Here is a 15485-nt window from a genome sequence, read left to right as displayed (position 1 = left end):
AGAAGTGAGGCATTCACCACTTCTAAGAGATCTGCTTTTAAACAATTAAGCACACTTTTGAAAAAAAGATGTGGGAAGTGTGTCAAGATTTTAGGTGATGCATTATTTCTTCCAAAACTTTGCTATCAATTGCTTCAAAAGTAGACATAGTATCTTTTTGATATTGTGACCAAATCTGTCTGACCTCTACATTGCTTGAGGATGTGCTAATCGCCTTCCTGATATTGATGATCTTCTCATAAAAGAAGGAAGCAAATTCATTGCATTTGCTGTCTGATAGCATTTCACTGGGAATCTGACTTGGGGGGTTTGTCAGTCTCTCAACAGTGGCAAAAAAAGAGTACGAGTGTTGTTTAAGTTACTGTTTATAAGGTCTGAGAAGAAATTCTGTCTAGCTGTGGCTAGTTTCACATTAAAAGCATGAAGGCTGTCTTTATAGATGCTATAGTGAAGTTTCGTCTTCCACCACATTTTCTGAATTTTCTTTTCATAGTCTGAACTGCTGTTGATCTTCTCCAAACTGATTTCTGTCTGTTTGTTTTCTTACTGACTGGAGCAATATCATCAATAACATTCTTAACTTTTGAGTTAAAGGAATCAAGGAGAATATCAAAAGAGTCTGCAGAAATGCTTGGTGTTAAAGATATAGCCTCCATAAATAGTACACTTGTGTTTTCATTTATGCATCTCCTTCTGACAGAGACAGCTCTAGATTCAGTGGTAGCAGAGATCAATATATCAAAGAAAATATAGAAGTGATCAGATAGTGCTACGTCCTTAATAACAATGGATGAAATGTTTAGATGATTCAATCTAGAGTGTGTCCACCTTTGTATGTTGGTCCATGCACATGCTGAATCAGGTCAAAGGTATTTAGAACCGTTATCATTTATTTTGTAGTTTTATTTTTTGCATTATCTATGTTAGTATTAAAATCCCCTGCAATAGCAAAACAGTCAAACTCTGAGGCAATCATTGATAACATTTCTGTGACCTCTTCAACAAAGGCTGGAGAGTATTTTGGAGGCCTGTAAATAATGATAAACAGAATGCGTGGAACACCTTTTAGCACAATCCCTAGACATTCAAAAGACAAGTACTGACCGAATGACACTGGCTTGCATTAGTGTCCTGATGATGAGGTCAGAGCTGAAGAAAGACTTGTTAAAAGGAAAGCTCTGGAGATGTTATTAACATACAATAATCAGTATTATAACTGAGTGAAAGATTACATATAGCTAAAGAATTCCTTGGAGTATGAGTTCATTCAGTTAAAGGCCGAATGATATTGGGCTCAAAAACGATTATATTGATCTTTAATATCAAGGCAGATGTAATGTTACTAGTGTGTCATACAAAACTGTTTTTCTGTTGTTACAACTACTGTAGCTGGTAATATCTTCAGAGGGACAGATCCATCAAAAGAATAAAACAATGGAAAGACTCTCTCTTTGAAGGAGGTTGTTATTGTGCGTAGAAGTGTGTTATTTACAAGATCACAGAATGAGAGTTTTCCTCTGTCCCAGTCCAGCTCCACTCTCACCCCCTGAAGCTTTTCTTTAACTGGAATTGGTCTGTTTGGTTTCTGTGGGGATTGTGAGAAATATTTACCATCTTCATACCACATGCACCAGACATTGGTTTTGAAGAAAACGTCTCCTTTCCTTTGGTTTGATTCTGTGGTTACTCCAATAACCCACTCTGAATTTTCTCCAACCTCCACATCCCAGAAGTGTGTTCCTGAGTCAAAGCCCTCTGAACCCAGAACACAGGAATATTCATTGAATCTCTCTGGATTATCCGGAACTTGTTGCCACATTTCACTGCTTGTCAGACTGGTCAGATCATCAGACAGGATCAGATAAGTATTAGCAGTGTTTGGGTCCAGAGTCACAGGAGCTGATGAGAGATACAAACAACAGGTGCTTTTATTCTGATTCTAATTTAAATAGTATGAGTGAATACACTACCATTAATAAACACTTGTCTTATTTCTAACATAGTTTCTTGTACTTTGCACTGTGTTATGGAAAGACCCCTTGCTTTATTCATCTTTGACTTTAAATATCAGGGTCAAGTTAGGCGGTGAATGTTTTTCCTTCATGTTTAATCTGCAATATCTTAGACTCACAGTTTTGAACAAGTTGCTGCATCTTCTTCCAGACTCTGAAGGCCAGGTTTCTCAGATGATCTGCCACATTAATCAAAGCTCCAGAAAGCATCTGTGGATCTTGCTGTGAACTTTGGGCTCTGGAATAACATTCACTAGTCAGAACTGAAGTGAGTTTGAGTTCACAATCAACGACACAAGTGACACGACGGCTCACTTACCTTTCCATTGTGGCATTAAAGCTCTAAAAAATATACAGTACAAAACAATTTAGTATCTCATTGATTTATTAATATACAATTTTAATATATATAAATAAATATATAAATTATATATAATTTATATATAAATATTCATGAATCATGTCAAAATAGTAAGGTGTAAAGTAATACAGGTTTAAAGTAAGTTTTGAAGTTTTGTGCACAAGAAGAAATAGAAATCAGTTCTCACTTGTAGAAATGAGACGTCACTACGATTCATCTTCTCCTCTATGTCTTTTATTGTGTCTGATAGAGCTGAGATCTGTCTGTTCATCTCCTCAAGCTTCTCCTTCATCGTCTGACTCTTCTGCTCTTCCTCCTTCCTCAGTGCAGTGATTGAAGCTTCTTCTTCATCTTGCAGAAACTGATGAAGCCTTTTAAACTCCACTCTAATCTGCCGTTCTGTGAGCTCAGCCTGAGTCTGAAATAATATGCATTCCCATATAACAAATTACAAATACATGATATGTTCGGTGTTGAAAATATTGATGATTTGATTCTGCATCCTCACCTTGATGTGCCGGACTGTTGTATCACACTCGCCTTTTTTTTTCTCTGCGTGTTCAAGCTTCACTTGTAAGGACTTTAGCGCTGTATTAAGCTGCTCCTTGAATTTAACAAAGTGAAAATCTGTGAAAGTGCAGTTTCTGGGAGAACCAATTGTATAACTAATTGTAACCAATTATGTTTTTATTATTTCTAGGAAACGAGAAATATGTCCTACTTTGTAAGCTGGAACAGCCTCATTGATTGGGCTGAATTTGTGATTGTTGTGTTTTTCAGAATCTCTGCACACAATACACACAAGCTGTTTATGATCCAAGCAGAAGAGTTTGAGTTTCTCATTGTGGAGACTGCAGACCTCCTCAGACCCTGAAGCACTTTCTGCTGTGAATGACTCACATAAGTTCTTTAACACCAGATTACATGGAGGCTCGTCTCTTGAGGATCTTCTCCTGCAGATGGGACAGTCCTGAATATCCCTGTCTTTCCAGAACTGTTGAAGACACTCTTTACAGATACTGTGACTACATGACAGAAGAACAGGAGCCTTAAAGATGTCAAAGCACACTGGACAATTAAGATCTTCTACAGATACTATCTTTACAGAAGCCATTCTCAGCTTTTGAATAAACCCAATGATCTTGATCTTTGTTTCACTTTCTCTTCGGTTTAAAAACCCCCAAAAACATCAGAATCTGTGCCCTTGCTGTCTGTCCTTAGAAATTCGCGCCTCAAAAATCCTTTTTTATTTGTCTAAGAAATGTTCAGTCTGTGGCACCGCTGAGAAAAATAAAATGGATCGCATCTTGGCCGTTTTTAAGTGTGGAACAGACCATGCGCTAGTATGCATAGACATATAAATACTAACTAGACGCCTCATTGGCCGCTTTGAGCCGTTGCCGCGATACGTCAACGCGTCCGCCATGTTAGTGAGGGCAAGACTGCCTTAAAAACAAATGAAAGTAAACGGAGTAGCTGCGGTTTTTTATGAATAAAAACACCATAACGTTCACATTTATCAACCGATTTCAGAGGTTTGTGATCTACGTGCAGTTAAAAAAAAACTTTGCCTCCAGTTATTTAGTTAGGTTTGGAAAATTATTAATTTTCGTAAGGAAAAGTGAAAGCTCACATTTGTCTCACTTGTTGATTTCGTCGATTTTTTCGGTTTACAATTCTAATGTTAATTTAGTATAACTGTGACATATGCATGTAATGTAATTTGAATGTACATTAAATGAAATGTAGTTGTTTTATTGCTTTCTCTTTGTTCAATCCCCAACATTTTTCTTTCTTTTTTCTCCCTCTTTCTTGTGTCTCAGGTCAGAACACAGCTCATTCCCTTTGAAATACTGGGATAAAATCTAAATAATACATCTTTAATTGAATAAAACAAGTAAATAAAAATCAAAAAGTGACACACATTTTGACAGCACTTTAGCCTACAGATGAACTCAACAAATAATAACACATTTAACTGATGAGGCTTTATGGATCCAGTGAAAATGAAAATATGCACTGTTACAGTGCACAGTAGAAATATAGTAAAAGTGATATGTTATATTAAAAAGTATATGTAGTACAACGTCTATCCTGATGTGAGAGTTATGAGAGTTGCCCGCTCCAATATGGCGGCGACGTTGACGTGTGGTCGAGCGGCCAATGAGGCGTCTAGGTATTTATATGTCTATGCTAGTATGCACCTTTTTCTTCAACGCGGAAGTAAGTCTACAGGTGACACTTCCTGTTCTTTAGCCGCTATAGGTAAATAACGAGGAGAATAATAACGTGCAGTAAACGATAAAACTGTTTGCATTTCAAACCAGTATGCTCATAATTTAGATAATACATTTAAATAATATGATAAGATATGATTTCCCCCTTCTCATTCTGTGTATCTCTCTTTTTTATGTTTTGTAAATATGAGCTACAACAAAAACTGTAGCCACCAAATAATTACTCATAATCCCCTGCAGATATATGTGTATTCTTACATGTGAGAAAATCAAATCGCACTAAATAAACCTTTTTAGTCTAACAAGATCAGACTAAAGGACAGATTGGTCAAATTCTAGAGGCCCAATTGACTTCATTTGTAAGTGACTCCTTTCTCCAGAACAAACTTTTAGATGATCTTTCTGTACTGTCAAATATGTGATATATGAGATGTATCTTTAATGTCCAAACACAAATTTGATTGTAATAGGAAATATGCCCTATAACGTGAAATGTAAAAGTCTTGATATAACTGAAATGGGAGCATCAATTACATGTTTGTTTTATAATAGAGACAATGATAGATCCACAAGCCAAAAATAAAATAAGAAAAGATAGTGTTTGGTTAGAAATCCACTTTATAGGACCACACAGGTTGAGCTGTACTAAACAGTTCAGCATCTCACATCATGTTCCTTCTCTGATGTCCTTTCATACATTTTATCTTTGTAAGCTTTATCTGCTTGTGGATGCATAGTATGACTGCTTCCATTGTGAATTTGAAATTCGTTGCCTCAAAATAAAGTGAAATGACCCCCTTTACACTTGTAGACTTTCGATAAACTGTTTCAAAAGAACAATCTCCATTCTTAAGCTGTATGTCTGACGTAATATTATTTATAATTAGTCATTTGTATACATATGTACACTTTTGCCCCGATAGCTCATACATACGTTTTATTTTGCTGCCATCTACCGGTATCTCGAGGTATTACAGTGGTACATTGAGAAAACAAGCCTGCATTGTACAGTACGGGTAAATGATAGAAAATAGAACATAGAAATAAGTCTCACAGCCTCTAGATAAAGGGTTGATGATTACATATAAAGGGTCCAACCTTGGTATCCAACCCTGCTACTGTCCTGCAGACTTCAGTTCCAACACACCTATCAGTAATTATCAAGTAGCCCTGAACACCTTCTTTAGCTGGATCAGATGTGTTTGAATCTGTAGGACGGTAGCAGGGTTGGAGACCACTGGTCTACCTGCTAGTTAGTCTCCTCAAGGATGACTGTGTTTCCCAGTCTGATATCTGCAATTCCCAGCTTTCCTCCTTCTTGAAGGTTTATGTTCATCCATATGAGCACAGTATGTTGCATCTTCATCTTAACTTCAGGGTCATTTTCAGAACAGGTCACCTTTTAAAATTTTGACCATTTAGGCCCCAGCGAGGATCGAACTCACGACCCCTGGTTTACAAGACCAGTGCTCTAACCACTGAGCTATGGAGCCTCACCTGGTATCTGTCACTCATGTAGGAGAGATAAAGAGCTCATCCTGAGTTAGCATAACAAAGACACACCTAAAGGAGTTGGCAGGCAGCCTGAGTTCACAATCAACGACACAAGTGACACGATGGCTCACTTACCTTTCCATGATGACTTTAAGTCCTGGAAAATAAACAAAACAATTTAAGTATTTCTTCAAACAATTAATATTTGCATAAAAATAGTATTAAAGGAGATTCCTTAAACTGGGGAAAGTTTGACTGTGCTGGTAGCAGTGTTGGGAAGGTTACTTTGGAAATGTAATAGGTTACAGATTACAAGTTACCCTGTTTAAAATGTAATAGTAGTGTAACTTTTTCAATTACTTTATTAAAGTAATGTAACTAATTACTTTTGAGTACTTTTTGATTACTTTTCTAAATTTGTGAAAATTAAAGAATAATAAATGAAAGCATATACATCAACTTAAATACAGTTATCTAATAAGCATGTGACGTATTCTGTGTAATAAACTCCTGAAACATTGGTGTTTTTTTTAAACTGCTGTCTCTGTATATGATGATAGTTTTCTCAAAATAAGTAAAATGCACATTAAGTGACACAAAGCAGTTCTAGAAATTGTGTTTATGTGCTCGTGTACTCCTATATTGAGGCGGCAGAGGTTGAAAACACTGCGAGCTTCAGTAGGCCTATGTGTAGTAAATGAAACCATGTCTTTGCCATTAATTTACAGGAGGGGCGGACTGGGAAAAAAATTCAGAATGGAAAATTCAAACTCATACAAACAAATTCATGGACAAAACTATTTTTTGTGTGGACCTGACATAAAAAAGGTTTAAATCTTTAATTTGGGGACATGCAAAATAATTAAAAGTTATCTCCTGAACTGCACCTTCACTTCCATTTTTCTCTTCAGTCTCTTTATTTTGCCGTTGTCCATCTCTCTCATGACTTTAATACTCAAGATTGAACAAAACTATACTTTACAATACAATACTCTACAATGCTACAATATATTTATAGAAAAAATCCTAATACTGTACAGGAGTCATGTTTTTCCCTTACAAAAAATTACCATGCTTTTATTAGCCTATTTAAAAGTAAAATAACCTTGTTTTATTTTTTGTTTTTTTTTGCAAATGGATAAATAAATACATTTGTAAAATAATTTTACATTTTTGGTTATCACATTTAAACAATAGTAACCATTTTCTCTGGATTTATAGTTAAAAATTAAAATGTTAAATTTCGTAAGGGTTGTGTTGTTGTCTGTCGTAGCTCCCCCTAAACCTATAAAAAAATCTGTTTTTTTTTTAGCTAAATTACTACTGTAACATTACAACAGATAATAATGATGTACTTTATATAGTATTTTGAGTGATGACTGATGAGCAACGTGCTGCTGCTTGATTAAATAAATAAAAAAACAAAGACAAAAAGGCATCTTTACAGATGAAACTGACCTGAAACCCTGAACAGTAGTTCAGCTTCTCTGCTCCAGCAATCCCCTCTCTCTCTCTCTCTCTCTCTCTCTCTCTCTCTCTCTCTCTCTCTCTCTCTCTCTCTCTCTCTCTCTCTCTCTCTCTCTCTCTCTCGCTCTCTCTCTCTCTCTCTCTCTCATTGATTACTCTGAGTCTGATCCAAACCGTTTGGCGGAGGCGCGGAGAGCGCGCGCGTCATGACTAACAATTCATGATTTATTAGAGATTTAATTATCAAATGGCGGATTCGCAAATGATCGCTTTAGTACATTCGGCAGGCAATTATACAATAATGATATTAAATAGTGGGGCAAAATCGGCTGTCAGGCCACCGGGAATTGTCCTGGTTCTCCCGGTGTCCAGTCCGCGCCTGATTTCCACAGACACGCAGAACGTGCAGGAGTCATATATTGCATTTTTGGGGCTTTATATTAACAGACACTAGTCGATGTCATGTTTTGATTCAAGTGTACTGACCTACTTTTGACTTAGTCATCCAAAATGTGGGATATTCCGTCCGCGTTAGGCATTCCATTTTTATGACTGGATTCTATGAACCAGACTGTATTTCCGCATCCCGGAAATTATTAGCGCGGTATGTTTCAGAATAGTCAGTGCAATTTGGGAAAGAAATCAGTTAAATCTGTATGTGGATGTGTGTAAATATTCAAATGTAATCCCCTTTGTAATCGTAAAAAATTTCATAAGTAACTGTAATTTAATTACTAATTTTTTCTTAGTAACTGTAACTAATTACAGTTACAATAATTTTGTAATTAAATTACGTAACGCCGTTACATGTAACTAGTTACTCCCCAACACTGGCTGGTAGGTAAGTTGTTTTGAATACAAGAAAACAGTTCTCACATTTAATGACATGGTACTAGTCTTCATCTTCTCCTCTATGTCTTTTATTGTGTCTGATAGAGCTGAGATCTGTCTGTTCATCTCCTCAAGCTTCTCCTTCATTGTCTGACACTTCTTCTCTTCCTCCTTCCTCAGTACAGTGATTGAAGCTTCTTCTTCATCTTGCAGAAACTGATGAAGCTTCATAAACTACTCTTTAATCTGCCGTTCTGTGAGCTCAGCCTGAGTTTAAACATAAAAATAAATAATAACTGAACTAAATCACCTCAGCATTTACACATTTCTGATGAAGATATTTGACGTTTCCTCTCTTTAAATGACTCTCATTTAACACCAAGTTAGGAAAATAAACCTGCATTGTACAGTACAGGTAAATGATAGAAATTAGAACATAGAAATAAGTCTCACGTCCTCTAGTTAAAGGAATAATTTCTTTAAATTTTTTTTTCTATCGAAAGCCCCTGGTTGGAGCAGCTCACAGTGTTGCTGGTAAAGTCTCTGATTTTATTTTACTGATGTTGGTCTTATCAAGGTTTTTCTCAACATGAGCCTCATATCAACAATTCCAAACTTTCCTTTTTCTTGAAGGTTTATGTTTATCCATATGAGCACAGTATGTTGCATCTTCATCTTAACTTCAGAGTCATTTTCAGAACAGGTCACCTTTTAAAAATTGTATCATTTAGGACCCAGCGAGGATTGAACTCGCGACCCCTGGTTTACAAGACCAGTGCTCTAACCACTGAGCTATGGAGCCTCACCTCACATCTGTCACTCAGGCAGGCAGTCTTAGATGTCTTGACATGCTTCAATGGATTGAGGAAAAAGTCAGATCTTAGGCTGTGAAGCTCTTGGGGAAGTGGCTCTAGTAATTGGTGGAGCCTTTACTTGTTGTTATACAGAATCACTGCACATGCATATTATATTTACATGAGAAATGTACACAGAATGAGAGTTTTCCTCTGTCCCAGTTCAGCTCCATTCTCACCCTCTGAAGCTTTTCTTTAACTGGAAAGGTGCTTTTTGGTTTCTCTGGGCCTTGTGAGAAATATTTACCATCTTCATAGCACATACACAAGAAACAAGTGTAAAAGAAAGCTGTTCCCTTCCTTTGGATTGATTCTGTGGTTACTCCGATAATCCAATATGAAGAGTGTCTAACAAAGACACACCTAAAGGAGTTGGCAGGCAGCCTCATTTCACAATCAACGACACGAGTGACACGACGGCTCACTTAACTTTATATTTGTATTTTTTTTTTTTAAATAGTGTTAAAGGAGATTCCTTAAACTGGGGAAAGTTTGACTGTGCTGGTAGGTAAATTGTTTTGAATACAAGAAGAAAACAGTTCTCACATTTAATGACATGCTACTGTTCATCTTCTCCTCTATGTCTTTTATTGTGTCTGATAGAGCTGAGATCTGTCTGTTCATCTCCTCAAGCTTCTCCTTCATCGTCTGACTCTTCTGCTCTTCCTCCTTCCTCAGTACAGTGATTGAAGCTTCTTCTTCATCTGGCAGAAACTGATGAAGCTTCATAAACTACTCTTTAATCTGCCGTTCTGTGAGCTCAGCCTGAGTTTAAACATAAAAATAAATAATAACTGAACTAAATCACCTCAGCATTTACACATTTCTGTCCATGATCAGTCGTGTTGAAATTCTAAATACTCACCTTGATGTGCTGAGCTGTTTTATAGCACTCTTTTTAAACTTCTTTTGTGTGTTAAAGTTTCTCTTGTATGGTCTCTAGTGCTGAATTGAGTTCCTCCTAGAAAGTTTAAATGTTAAAATCAGTGAAACTCCCGTTTCTATTTTTCAAATAATATAGCAATTAAGGATGAAGGGGGCAATAAATGGGAGTAATGTTTCTTACCTTTTTATGAAGAAACTGCTTCATTATTGAGGCAGAATCTGTGATTGGAGTGTTTTTCTTAATCTCTGCACACAATACAAACAAGCTGTTTATGATCCAAGCAGAAGAGTTTGAGTTTCTCATTGTGGAGACTGCAGACCTCCTCAGACCCTGATGAAGATATTTGAAGCTTCCTCTCTGTAAATGACTCTCATAAGGTTTTTAACTTCCTATAGGAAGAGGTTCACATTTTGAGGATCTTCTCTTGCAGATGGGACACTCCTGAGTATTCATGGTCTCATAAAACTTTTCAAGACATTCTTTACAGACATTATGACTGAATGACAGAATAACAGGAAAAGTGAAGATTTTCCTTTTTTTGAGATGTTGTCCCCAGTTCTGCCTTGTCCAATCTGAAACCTTTTCGATTTTGTCTGTCAATTCCCGGTGGGATTTGTAGGGGTGTGGAGTTCTAGAATATCCATGGAGATTAGGTTTACCTGTACTGTGTTTCAGTGATTGTAAAAGAAGTGTATCATTTGTAAATATATATATTTGGGATTGGACACTTCACATGAATAAATTTTTTAAAATGTATATTTTGTATGTTTATAAATACATTAATAAAAATACAAAGAAATGTTAAAGAAATAAAATAAGTATTTCTACTTATTTATGTATAAATGTATTTTTATAATTATTTTCCCATTTATTTATTTATACATTTGTTTATTTTAATTTTGTTTTACATTTCCAATTGTAAAGGTAATTAAAACATTAATAATAAAGAGAACAGACAATAAATTATAAATAACAATATAGTAATATAGGTTGTTTTGGTGCTCAGAGCGCTTTAGCGCCAGCCAAAGTTAATAAATAAATAAATAAATGTGAAAATAATAATTTTGTAAATTTATTGATATATTTATTTACGTATTTTTTTATTTGTTGTTTCTTTGGCATTCCATATAATTATACCCGGAAAGGGAAAGGTTAAGCGTAGCCACACCTCTGATGACGTAGCAGCTCTGTGAGTAGACCAATCATCTTGTCCAGTGGGAGTGGAGGTGAACCAGGCTCGCAGGACTGCATATGAACCAATGTAGCCTGACCAAACACCGACCACAAACTCGGTCAGCCTCTAATATCCCCAGGTAAGAATATATATCTTTTGTTAGGCTGTATTGAGTTGCGCTTGCAGTTCGTGCGACGATATTGTGGAATAAATTCCATACATCATATTTAAGATGCATTAGCATTTGATATTTGTCCACTGTGTTACAGTCACGCAGTCATCCAGTGCAAACGCGTGTGCTATCTAAACTTTTTTTCGCTTTAAATATAGAGACATTTATTCGATAATTGAGACTTTTCCCTTTTTTGCAAATGTCGTTTTATTGTGAAGTTGTTACTTAAAATTGTTCTAACTTTTGATACATCGGTTGTATGGCATGGTCAAAGAAACGCGCCTGCTTTTGTGTTGGCTCCTTGAGTTGAACTGCACGGAATGACAGAGAGCGTGCAACCGCGAGCTGTTTTTAGAGTACTCACTTTTTAACCCTCTATTTGCAAAAGGGTGTTAATTTTTTGTGACCCCCTCATTGAGGACAACCCCCCTAGCAACGGTTCGATACTCGACAAGTTTCCATTGGATAAAACATACGTTAAACATACATATATAACTTCTTTTTTATTAATAATGTAAATTATTTACTTTATCACAAGAAAATAAGAGTAACTTTTGTGTTGTGTTTAGACGTCAATAAGATGAGGACAGATAACAGCACTAGAGGCACCAAAAGACAATTTGGGTTGGGCAAAGAAAATCACTGACAGACATTACTTAAAAAAAAAAAAAAAAAAAAAAGAAGGGACAGACTTGAAGGACAGGGAATAATTGCAATGTACATTGGGTTGCAAAAGGTTTGATTTATGTAATGGGTAAATGTTAAAGGGCCAGTGGCACAGTCAGTGCGTCCAATGCCAAAAATGTGGCAGCACCATAAATAGCCTTGGGACACTATCCTATACTGAAATGGAAAGCTTTTCCATGCCTTGGTCTTAGTCTTGACTTAGTCAATGAGAGTAATCTTCTGATGACTTCAAATGACTGTAGTTTATACATTTTATGTTACTTTTACATAAAGACTCAATAATTTGATAAGCAATCATGGTGTCAAACGTATTTTAATTGTAACCCTGACTACTGATTTACTTTGATAGTTCTGTGTGAAATATAGGTTTTGTTTAATTTTTCTAATTGAGCTATGGTTTTCCTGCAGGAGGGTAAGGTCAAATAATCATGGCTGCTACCTCCCAGGTGTTCAGGGTCATCCATGGTAGGAGGTTTGGTCGGATCCTGGTGCCAGCCATGACATTCCAAAACTGCAGCCAGTCTCCTCATCCATGCATCAATGCAACTCAGCCACACAGCTTTGAACAAAGATGGCGGCACCAGGTGCGTGGGTACAGGACCTCACCTGCATGGCACACCTACTACTTGACCCCACCTCAGGTTAACAGCATTCTAAAAGCTAATGAGTACAGCTTCAAAGTTCCTGAGTTTGATGGCAAGAACCTCAGTTCGGTCATGGGCTTTGACAGCAACCAGTTACCAGCAAATGTACCCATTGAAGATCGCCGAAGTGCAGCAACGTGCTTGCAGACCCGTGGCATGCTTTATGGCGTATTTGATGGCCACGCAGGCTGCGCTTGTGCTCAGGCACTCAGCGAGCGGCTCTTCTATTACATTGCCGTTACATTATTGCCACACGAGAAGTTGATGGATCTGGAGAACGCGGTGGAGAGCGGACGACCTATTCACCCGATTTTGCAGTGGCACAAGCATCCCAACGACTACTTCAGCAAGGAAGCTTCACGCCTCTACTTCTCCAGCTTGCGCACATACTGGCAGGAACTTCTGGACCTTAGCGTTCCTGGGGAGCAGCTGGGTGTTGCTGAGGCTCTTGTAAGTGCCTTTAAAAGGTTGGACAGTGACATATCCCTTGAAGCGCAGGTTGGTGACCCAAATGCATTCTTGCACTACTGGGTGCTTCGTGTTGCATTCTCAGGTGCTACTGCATGCGTTGCACACATTGATGGTAATGAGCTGCATGTTGCCAACACAGGAGATGGCCGTGCAGTCCTGGGTGTACAAGAACATGATGGCTCTTTTTCTGCCCTCACACTCACCAATGACCACAATGCACAGAATGAATCTGAGTTGAAGCGTCTGCGTTCAGAGCACCCCCTCTCTGAGTCCAAGACTGTGGTGAAGCAGGATCGCCTGTTGGGGTTACTCATGCCGTTTCGTGCCTTTGGAGACGTTAAATTTAAGTGGAGCATCGAGCTGCAGCGGTGTGTCCTTGAGTCTGGACCAGACCAGATCCATGAGAATGAGCACGCCAAGTTCATCCCACCCAACTACCACACACCACCCTACCTTACAGCAGAGCCAGAGGTGACGCGACACCGTCTTCGTCCACAGGATCGTTTCCTGGTGCTGGCCTCGGATGGACTGTGGGAAACACTACACAGGGAGGAGGTGGTGAGGATTGTGGGTGAACATCTCACTGGAGTGCCCCAGCAGCAGCCAGTCAGTGTTGGCGGCTATAAGGTGACCTTGGGTCAGATGCAGGGATTGTTGCAGGCGAGGAAGGCTCGCATCTCCTCCACCGAGGATCAGAATGCGGCTACGCATCTGATTCGGCACGCAGTGGGGAATAATGAGTTTGGAATGGTGGACCATGAGAGGTTGTCGAAGACGTTAAGCTTGTCAGAGGAATTAGCCCGCATGTATAGGGATGATATCACAATCATTATAGTGCAGTTTAACCCACACGTCATTGGTGGACAGTAGAAGTGGACAGACGACTCCTTCCACAAGCTCTGTTACATACATCATCAATTCTAATCTTACAGACAAGCTCATCACTGCATTATAAGTAATATTAGCACAGCAAAATGTTACCTACACCAGTGGAATGTGTTACTATAAGTGTATTTTTATGTTAAATTTTATTTAGACATATTCATGGCAGCTGCCTTTTGAAAGGAATATTAATATTCAGTAGGTGAGCAGTGTTGATTCCCAGTGTAATATGCGGAATGAAGCCAAACGGGAAAAAAATTATGCTGAGCTCACCGCTGACCTACTATCACAATTAAACCCTCAAAATGCAACACACAACCATAAATAAAGATGGGAAATTTACTAATGTAGGATCAGCAGATTTTACACTGAGGAGAGACTTTATATAGTGCTTGTATTGAGCCAAAATTTGCTTTTATGTTGTATGCTTTTAATTTTTAGAATGAATGAAAAAGGAAACTGAAAGAGGTCATTTAAAATGGTGAGTGAGGAAGAATGAGAATAGGAAGCAAAATCGCTTCAGATATGTACTTTTAAGTTGCTCTGTAACTGAGATATGTTGAATGAGAAGTTACCTTAAAGGAACAATTTTAAAAATTGAAATTCAGTCATTTACTCACCCTCATGTAATTCCAAACCTGTATGCCTTACTGAGTTCAAAAGCAAGATATTTTTAGATATGACTCAGTGACTGAAAGTCACTGGGGTCCAGTCTTATTTTGGACCTCACTGGCTTTCATTATATGGACAAAAACAGTTGCTCGTAATGACTTTTTGTTGTCCTACAGGTTTAGAATGACATAAGGGTAAGTAAATGATAACAGACTTTTCACTTTTTAATTCTGCCTTTAATTATTTATTTAGATTCTAATGAACCAAATTAGGTTCTAATGCCATTAGCCAGCACCATGAAAGCAGCAGTGAAGTGTGTTGTTGCAAAATATTTTATTTTAATACCATTTGTATTATCTTTATTTGACTGATAAGTTGTTCTTTTTGTACAGCATGCCTTTGGTTTGCTCAACCAAATGATCATCTTATTACTGTAAAAGTCCTGATAAATTGGTCTGCTTTATGTTTTGCCTGTACATGAAGTCAAAAGTTGGGCATTTGAAGGTTTAAAAAAAAAAAAAAACTTATTTGATTGTTACTTTCATATCATTCTTTCTTCAGTCCCTTCTGACAGTGATCCTATATTTATAATGCTGCTGGCCATTGTTGAAATCCCTGTTTAATTACCTAATGTGTGGATTTGTGCTGCATTTCTCTAAAAGGTGAGGGAGAAGTATTTAAGGAAATCGAGGTTAATGACA

General features: G+C 37.5%; 2 protein-coding genes and 2 non-coding genes across 4 annotated transcripts; 1 reads left to right on the top strand and 3 right to left on the bottom strand.

Moving 5' to 3' along the window:
• Nucleotides 1–907: 907 nt before the first annotated feature.
• Nucleotides 908–3699, bottom strand: trim35-29 (tripartite motif containing 35-29). The gene is made up of 6 exons (XM_059507899.1): nt 3095–3699; nt 2882–2977; nt 2561–2791; nt 2332–2354; nt 2132–2250; nt 908–1899 (listed from the first exon to the last, which is right to left on the bottom strand). Exons 1-6 carry the CDS (start codon nt 3485–3487, stop codon nt 1343–1345), a joined length of 1419 nt encoding a protein of 472 aa, XP_059363882.1. The 5' UTR covers nt 3488–3699; the 3' UTR covers nt 908–1342.
• Nucleotides 3700–6030: 2331 nt separating this feature from the next.
• trnat-ugu (transfer RNA threonine (anticodon UGU)) lies at nt 6031–6103 on the bottom strand. Its single transcript has one exon. It is a non-coding gene; the product is annotated as a tRNA-Thr (tRNA).
• A 3028-nt stretch (nt 6104–9131) lies between these two features.
• Nucleotides 9132–9204, bottom strand: trnat-ugu (transfer RNA threonine (anticodon UGU)). Its single transcript has one exon. It is a non-coding gene; the product is annotated as a tRNA-Thr (tRNA).
• Nucleotides 9205–11307: 2103 nt separating this feature from the next.
• LOC132103083 (pyruvate dehydrogenase [acetyl-transferring]-phosphatase 1, mitochondrial-like) lies at nt 11308–14317 on the top strand. The gene is made up of 2 exons (XM_059507897.1): nt 11308–11455; nt 12584–14317. Exon 2 carries the CDS (start codon nt 12604–12606, stop codon nt 14158–14160), a length of 1557 nt encoding a protein of 518 aa, XP_059363880.1. The 5' UTR covers nt 11308–11455; nt 12584–12603; the 3' UTR covers nt 14161–14317.
• Nucleotides 14318–15485: the final 1168 nt, after the last annotated feature.

The sequence above is a fragment of the Carassius carassius genome, chromosome 24 (genome assembly GCF_963082965.1).
Source record: "Carassius carassius chromosome 24, fCarCar2.1, whole genome shotgun sequence".
Lineage (NCBI taxonomy): Eukaryota > Metazoa > Chordata > Actinopteri > Cypriniformes > Cyprinidae > Carassius > Carassius carassius.
The sequence above is the reverse complement of the archived record's forward strand: the minus strand, read 5'-3'. Positions and strand labels throughout refer to the sequence as shown.